The 8,601-nt window shown below is 37.1% G+C and overlaps 1 protein-coding gene across 1 annotated transcript; it reads left to right on the top strand.

Moving 5' to 3' along the window:
• The first annotated feature begins 614 nt into the window (after nucleotides 1-614).
• Nucleotides 615-1,809, top strand: LOC101310791. Its single transcript, XM_004296191.1, has 2 exons — nucleotides 615-1,197; nucleotides 1,412-1,809. The coding sequence occupies exons 1-2, from the start codon at nucleotides 615-617 to the stop codon at nucleotides 1,807-1,809; spliced, it is 981 nt and encodes a 326-aa protein (XP_004296239.1).
• The last annotated feature ends 6,792 nt before the right edge of the window (nucleotides 1,810-8,601 follow it).

The following is an 8,601-nucleotide window of genomic DNA, read 5'->3' on the forward strand; positions in this document are numbered from 1 at the left end:
AAGCAGGATCCCACTCTGAAAGGGGACTGTATATATATATATATATACAGATTTTCTCAAGTGCGGATGTCCGCATATATTTTTACTGTGCGGATTTCCATTTTACACTCACTTTTCAATCGAATTTTCACATCTCCACCGTCTAGTCTTTAGATACTAATGTATAGATCATCTCAGTAAAATTTCAGCCAATTTGGTTATCATTAAGGCACTCAAACTCGATTAAATCAATGGATGAACATAATTCTGTCGAATTTGAACTGTTCATGTTTATAACAGAAAAACGCAGATTTGAGTGCCTTAGAGCATCTCCAACAAGGTTGTCAAATCTTTGTTGGCAGCCCAACAGCTATTTTTGACAGCCCAATGGGCTCTCCAATGAAAGAGTCAAATCCTACATGGATTTGGCTATGGGCAAAATGTTGTCAAATTTGACTCAGGCTGGGAGAAGAGTTATTCATTAAAAAACTAATTTCTATCCATCTCCTTCATCGTTTGTTCTCTCTTCTCCTTCAGAAATTCAGTTCTTCATCTATCACCATAACCCAGTTCTCGTCTCTCCTTCATCTTTTCTTTCATCTTTCTGCTTCTTTCTTTGGGTTTTCTTCATGAGTATGGATTATCAATTATCCAACTCTTCATCAGACGAAGAATTTTGGGATCTTGCAAATTCATCATCAGACGAAGAATTGTTCAATTTACAAATTAGGGCTCTACAAGAAGAGAAGGGAAGGAGAAGACGTCGAGACTTTATTACGGGTCGGCTGTATAAAGATAGGGAACGTCTTCAAGGTCACCAAAGACTATTCAAAGATTATTTTTCTGAAAATCCAATTCATGGAGAAGATATATTTCAGAGGAGGTTTCGGATGCATCGAGCTTTGTTTATTCGAATTGTAGATGGGGTAACAGATTATGACTCCTACTTTGTCCAAAAAAGAGATGGGGCAAGCCGCCTTGGATTGTCTTCTCTACAAAAGTGTACAACTACGATGAGAATGCTTGCTTATGGAGTTGGGGCAGACGCTGTTGATGACTATATTCGAATTGGTGAAAGCACTGCAATTGAAGCTTTGAGAAGGTTTGTCCAAGCGGTTATTGATGTTTTTGGCGCTCAATACTTGAGAAGACCTACTGCTGAAGATATTTGCAGATTGTTATCAATTGGTGAGTGCTGTGAGTTTCGAGGAATGCTTGGTAGTATCGATTGTATGCATTGGAAGTGGAAGAATTGTCCGGTTGCTTGGAAAGGTATGTTTTCTCGTGGAGATCATTGCGAACCTTCTTTAATTCTTGAAGCTGTTGCATTAAAGGATCTTTGGATATGGCATTCATTTTTTTGGTTTACCTGGTTCCCACAATGATATCAATGTGTTGGAGCATTCACCTTTATTCGTCGACCTCCGTGAAGGCCGAGCTCCTCCGGTCAATTTTAGGGTGAATGATCATGACTATAAAATGGGATATTATTTGGCTGATGGCATATATCCATCATGGTCCACTTTTGTTAAAACTATTCCATGTCCACAAGGAGAGAAAGCAAAGAATTTTGCTAAAGCTCAAGAGGGATGCCGAAAAGATGTAGAAAGAGCTTTTGGTGTGCTTCAAACACGTTTTGCAATTGTAAAGGGGCCTGCTCGTTTTTGGGATCGTGAAACTCTTCAAAAGATCATGAAAGCATGTGTTATAATGCATAATATGATCATTGAAGATGAACATGCCGAACGCATTGCAGATTTGCAGCCAATGATCATGAAATTCTTGCAAGGCAGTGTGTTGAACCGGATGAGCAATTTGAAGATCTGCTAGTTTCACGTAATCACACAATTGAGTTTGAAGAATTTATTAGCAATCATTTGGCTATTAGGGACCGAGGAACACATTCTATGCTCCAAGCTGACCTTGTTGAGCATCTGTGGCAACTCCATGTGGCTAGAACCAATACATAGGATGTTGGTTGGTATGTATGAAGACTACTTGGTTGGTAAGTATACAAGTGTTTGTTTAATCAGCAACATTTAGTACATCTCAAAATAGGATCCATGTTTATTAACTCTTGTTTTTTCATATATTTGCAGTTTTCGAGCTATGCAGTCTGATATGATATGAATTGTGTGGAGCTTTGCCAATGTAATTGGTTACAAAATCTGAGTATTTTGCCATGTAGTAGTCTGAGTGTGCCAGTCGAACCTTGCATGTAGTGTTGAATTTAACATAAACGCTTCTTAGAGATATACCTCTGCTTGAGTCCTCAACTGCTCACTTATATGTAATCCAATCTGATGCTAGCTTCTTTAACTGCGTGACATACATGTAGCTAATTAGTAGCACCCTTGTTATCCACTTAAGTTTATGATTTTTCATATGTACATGTAGATGACGATTGTTTAACAGATTTTATGCTGATGAATGCAAGCTAAGTCTACCCTGCAAACACTTCGACCATAAAAGAAGGATATAGGACCATCTTTCAGAATGTTGCTAGATCAATTAGTTCCCGGTAGTCCAAGTATATATTTTCTTTGTAATCACGGATGCCGAATGGTCCAAGAACACTGATCCAACTGGTCATGCTACACTTGGTATACATGCAGCTGTATATGAGGAATCAAAAGATGTGAAGACTAGAAGTCTTGCGAGTGCCCCTTGAAAAAGGTACTGAATGTTACAAATGCTTTTCTTCTAATTCTGTGGCAGATGACTTATACAGTTGACTATGTTCTTTTGGATTATGTTTTTGGTTTGACATGTATGCAGTTTAGATTGGTTTCTACGTTTATTCTTTTTTCTTTAACTTTTCATCTATAGAATGCAGTTCTGATTTCCCATTATTGTCTTATATTACCATTGTTCCTGTGTGATGATAGAATTGCAACAGTAAAACTTGAGCAAAATCCAGATTTGTTTGTTGTCTAAAACGGAGTACATTAAAAAAACATACAATGAGAAACATAAGCAAAAAGAGTACAACTTAATTACAATTTCTATTTCAGATATTTACATTGTCATTCCCCTGATACACAACTAAATATTACAAAACATTTGGCAGAGGACATGAGCTTAGGACTGAATGCTTTATGGTCAATGCTTTGTAATCTAATGTTGTAATTCAACTCAGAATCCAATTTAGTAGTTCTATGTAAACATGGAGTACAACAAAGACAATTTAATGCAATGTTGCTTTAAGTATTGTTGCATAGTTATGAAGCAGCTGCAATTGTACTTTGCCAATGTCGTATCGGTGTATAATTATAGAGCAGCTGCAATTGTACTTTGCCAATGTTGTAATTTGAGTATGTTGTCAATGTAATAGTCTGAGTAATGATGCATAGTGATGGTGCAGCTGCAATTGTACTTTGCTATTAAATTGTCTTTCTACCAGCAACTAAATCAAAATGTGTAGCTGTCCCTTAACAAACTTCATTGGTAATTGTACCTGCAATAAGTATCTATGTATTGAATTTTCATCAGTTTCCCATCTAACTCTTCTTTTGTCTTCCCTATATATCTCATTATCTTAGTTGCATTCTCTGCATACTTTCTCTTCTTCTTATTGGTGCATAGTAATGGATTCTCAATATTTCAGTTTTTCTACACAAAACTCAGAGCATGAATTTGTTGAAGAATCCTCTCAAATAGCTTCCAAAAAGCCTGTAAGAGGTCCAAGCTTTAACACAGACGAGGATTGACTCTTTGTCAGTGCTTGGTTGAACATTGGTTTGGATCCTAATTCAAGGTAACAAACAGAAACTTCAAACTTTTTGGGGAAAGATACACGATTACTATCATGAGTACAAAAGTTTTGATAGTGATCGTTCACAACTAATGCTGAGCCAACGATGGAGAAAAATACAAAGGCTGGTGAACAAGTATTCAGGCTGTGTAGCTGCTATAAATTCATTAAATGAAAGCGGCAAGACTGAACAAGACAGGGTAAACTATTTTTGCCGCCATTACTTAGTTTTCAGCTATTCAAAATCATTACTGATATTACTCACATTCTATTATATTCAGATTGCAGATACAAAAAAAATGTTTGAAGCACAAGAAGAGTGTAAGTGGAACCTTGATCATGCTTGGATTTTGCTGAGGCACCAACCAAAGTGGATATAACTAAATCAAGAGCTGAACAACAAAAACAGTAAGAAAAAATCTAAACCTCATATCTCAACATCTTCAGCTATAGGCAGTGATATAGACATTGAGGAAGAAACTAACATTTGCAATCCAGTAGCTAGACCACCAGGTAAGAAAACTGAGAAAAGAAAGCTGAAAGAAACAAGTGATCAGTTGGTTTTAATTGAAAAACTGCATCTAGAGAAAAAAGAAAGAGATGAAAAGAAACTAACTATTATGAAGGAGAAAGTTGAAGTTGATAAAGAGAAATTGAGGGTTAGAAAACTTAAGGTTGATAATAGGAAGTTTGAAGCAGAGATGAGAATCATGTCTATGGATACTTCTAAGATGAACCATGAGGAAAGGACATACTATTCCAAACTACAAATGAAGATTTTGCAGGGTGACAACTAGAAGTACGAAGACTATCTTATCTTTTGTTTGATGTTTTTCCTTTTGGTGTTTCTTTGTTAGCCAATGTAATGTTTAGAGCACTGTGTGTTCCTTTTGGTTTATTCATTATGTACTGGCTTTGTTATCTTTTATTTAAGGAATGTTGTTATTTATCACAGTTGATTATTTTGAAAGTTGTTGTGTCACATTGAATTGATCTTCTATTGAACTGGTTTGAATGTACTTATTCTATTGAATTGATGCAAGTTGTGAGTTTGCAGTAGCACTACTCCTCAGCAGTAAACATCCTCAAATTCTCATCACTACTCTTCATTATTGATTTTGATAAATGTTAAATTAAATTCAAGTTTGACATTTTCATTGGAGATCGATGAGATTAGCCAAGATAGGCAAAATTTAAATTTGTCATGTCACATGTCAAAATATAAATTTGACAATAAATTTTGACTACATGATTGGAGTTGCTCTTAATGATAACCAAATTGGCTGAAATTTTGCAGAGATGATCTATACATTAGTATCTAAATACTAGACGGTGGAGATGTGAAAATTTGATTGAAAAGTTAGTGTAAAGTGGAAATCCGTACCGTAAAAATAAATGCGGACGTTCGCAGCTGAGAAGTTCTATATGTATATAGGATTTTTCTCAGCTGCGGACGTCCGCACCAAACCATTGGTGCGGATTTTCATTTTTTCACCACTTTTCGATCGAATTTCCTCATCTTTACCGTCTAGTATCTAGATAATATTGTGTAGATCATCTCTGCAAAATTTCAGCCATTTTGGTAATCGTTAAGGCCCTCAAACTTGAAAAACAAATGGACAGACTGAATTCTGTCCGGTTCATGTTTATACCAGAAAAACACAATTTTGAGGGACTTAACGATTACCAAATTGGCTGAAATTTTGTAGAGATGATATACACAATATTATCTAGATACTAAACGGTGGAAATGAGAAAATTACGATACGAAAAAATGGTGTAAAAAATAAAAATCCGTATCAAAATCATTGATGCAGACGTCCGTAGCTGAGACGGACTGTATATATATATATATATACACGACAGGGATCGAGAGAGGACGCCCGCAAAAGAAGAAAAGTGCGGATGAAATACGTGTAAGCCAATCAATGGACATGAATTCAATCCGGGCCCCACACACCCACAGACGTATCAATTTTTTTTTTATATTTCTTTGCAACCATCGAAATCATTTCTCTTCCTCAGCATGGATTCTTTCTCTTCTCAAACTCTCAATCACCAACAAATGGGTTTTTCATTATTTTCTGAGAAGCCATGAGCATGATCTTGGTCCAAAGTGAACTGAGACTATCACTCATTGTCCTTGCATCCGCCAAAGCTTCCCTATCACCAAACAACCAAAACTCACAAAATCAAAACGAGAATCATACATTTTAATCATTACCATTTCTTAGAAACTAAATTAGATTATTGGTGAGAGGTTGAACAAGACCTGCAGATCCTACCCATACCCAATGCCCTTTGTTGTTTCTCTGTATCTCCCTCATCTTCTTCTCTCACCAACGTTGGGAAACAACAAGACCAACTGTTTGTTGGTGAGTTTGAACTTCTCGTCATTCAAGCAGACCTTTGAACAACATAGCTCAGTCTTTCGTTTGCGATCTATGCGACGACGCTCGATATCGACGGCGAGAGAGTCGGAAAGGTTGAGCCACGCGTCGAAAGGAGAAGAGAAAGAATCCATGCTGAGGAAGAGAAAGGATTTCGATATGGTTGCAAAGAAATTAAAAAAATTAAAGCATACGTCTGTGGGTGTGTGGGGCCCGGATTGAATTCATGTCCATTGATTAGCTTACACGTATTTCATCCGCACTTTTCTTCTTTTGCGGGCGTCCTCTCTCGATCCCTGCTGTATATATATATACACACGATGCTCATCAGGTGCGGACGTCCGTATTAAAGTTTTGGTGTGGATTTTTATTTTTACATTATTTTTCGATCGAATTTCTCATCTTCACCGTCTAGTATCTAGATAATATTGTGTAGATCATCTCTGCAAAATTTCAGCCAATTTGGTGATCGTTAAGGCCCTCAAACTCGAAAAATAAATGGACGGAGTGAATTATGTCCGGTTGTGTTCATACTAGAAAAACTCGAGTTTGAGGGCCTTAATGATCACCAAATTGGCTGAAATTTTGCAGAGAAGATCTACACAATATTATCTAGATATTAGACGGTGGAGATGAGGAAATTCGATCGGAAAGTGGTGCAAAAATGGAAATCCGCACCGAAACCTTCGGTGCGGACGTATATATATATATATATATTTTATATATTTATTTCCTATTAGAAAGCCCAACAAAAAAATACACACCAAGCTCAATCAAGGCCTTACATCAATTTAATTAATCACAAGGATAAATCCTTATATAGACTACAACTTTTGATTCTTCTTTCAAGTGGGATAAATCCCACACAAGTTCCACCACTACAGCCGTAGAAGATGTCAGACGCAGATGTATGCACGTTGTTGGCTCCCCGGTATATATCAAGTGATGAGATCAGAAAGTTTAGTATCATTTTAAGTACCTGTCAAAACAATTAGGTACATGATTAAGACAGTTGAATATCTCATTGGCCGGCGAGTTGAGATATATACAAGTATTTCTGGGTTGGGTGTTTTCTCAAGCAATAGGTTTAACTAAGCAATATTTTTGTATATAAGACATCTTCCATGCATGTGAACCCGAAGATTACGATCACCTTATTCTATAAATTAACTCTTTCAAAATGACTTGTATTGTTTGAGCACAAATTTGTCTTACTGGAAACTTAAGTTGACTTGAGCTGTATTATTGATCCATCTGTAATTTCTATGACCGAGTCGAGTTGTTTCTCTATGTCATGATTCTTTTCACAACTATCCTTTGAGTCGACATATATAAAAAAGAAAACAGCAAGCAAGCTCCTAACTTCCGTCATATTTCATCACCAAAAGCACAAACTCTTTCCTCCTTCAAAAAACTTCTTTCTTTCCTTCAGACTCATGCATCATGGAGTTTGCCGCCATCATTGCTGAGAACGTCCTGGGAAGGCTAGCTTCCCATGCTTCCCAAAAGGTCTCTTTGGCATGGGGTGCCCAACTTGAGCTCACAAAGCTCACGGAGACTTTATCCACCATCAATCTAGTGCTTCAGGATGCAGAGAAGAAGCAAGTGAAGAATCCCCTAATCGCTCATTGGTTGGGAAAGCTCAAAGATGTTTGTTACGACGTCGATGATGTCCTTGACGAACTGGAGTTTCGAAAGCTGCGGAAGAAAGTGCTGGCCAACAACCATGGGCGTGTCAAAGGACAGGTACGCCACTTTTTTTCGCGTTGGAATCCAACAGTGTTTAACTTCAATATGGGACATAAGGTGAAAGAGATTAGAGAACGACTTGTTGAAATTGATAATGAAAAGAGACAATTTGCTCTGGTTGAGATGCCTAAGATGGCTGAAGATCATAGTGTGCCCCAAGGGATGCAATACAATCAAAGAGAAACTGATTCCTTGGTAGAGGCTTCAGAAGTTATTGGGAGAGATGATGATAAAGAGCTAATTTTTAGTCATCTCTTACATAACATTGATATCTCTAATGAGGAGAATGTTTCTGTTATTTCAATCCTTGGGTTGGGGGGATTGGGTAAGACAACGCTGGCTAAATTGGTGTACAATGATAGCGTGGTTGAGGAGAAATTTGAGGTGAAAATGTGGGTATGTGTCTCAGAAAACTTTGAAGTCAAATCATTAATTCTCAAGATTATCAATGCTGCAACTGATCAAAAATGTGAGGATGAAAGTTTAGACCGTATGAAAAGAAGGTTGCAAGATACTTTGAGAGGTAGAAAGTTTTTGTTAGTGTTAGATGATGTTTGGGATACGGAGTCTATTGGAGTAACACCAGAAAAATGGTTGGGTTTAAAAAGTCTGTTATGTGTGGGAGCTAATGGAAGTAGAATCCTCGTAACAACACGAAATAGATCAGTTGCTTTACTTGTGAATCCTTCATACATGCATTCTTTGAAAGGTCTTCCCCACAAAGACTGC

Source organism: Fragaria vesca, linkage group LG3 (genome assembly GCF_000184155.1).
Source record: "Fragaria vesca subsp. vesca linkage group LG3, FraVesHawaii_1.0, whole genome shotgun sequence".
In the NCBI taxonomy this organism is placed as follows: Eukaryota; Viridiplantae; Streptophyta; class Magnoliopsida; order Rosales; family Rosaceae; genus Fragaria; species Fragaria vesca.

Bases quoted from the DNA above. Each gene is read 5' to 3' on its own strand.
- LOC101310791 (XM_004296191.1), top strand. From the start codon at position 615: ATGGATTATCAATTATCCAACTCTTCATCAGACGAAGAATTTTGGGAT. The intron at 1,198-1,411 runs GTAGTATCGATT...ACCTCCGTGAAG, and splicing joins TGAGTTTCGAGGAATGCTTG to GCCGAGCTCCTCCGGTCAAT.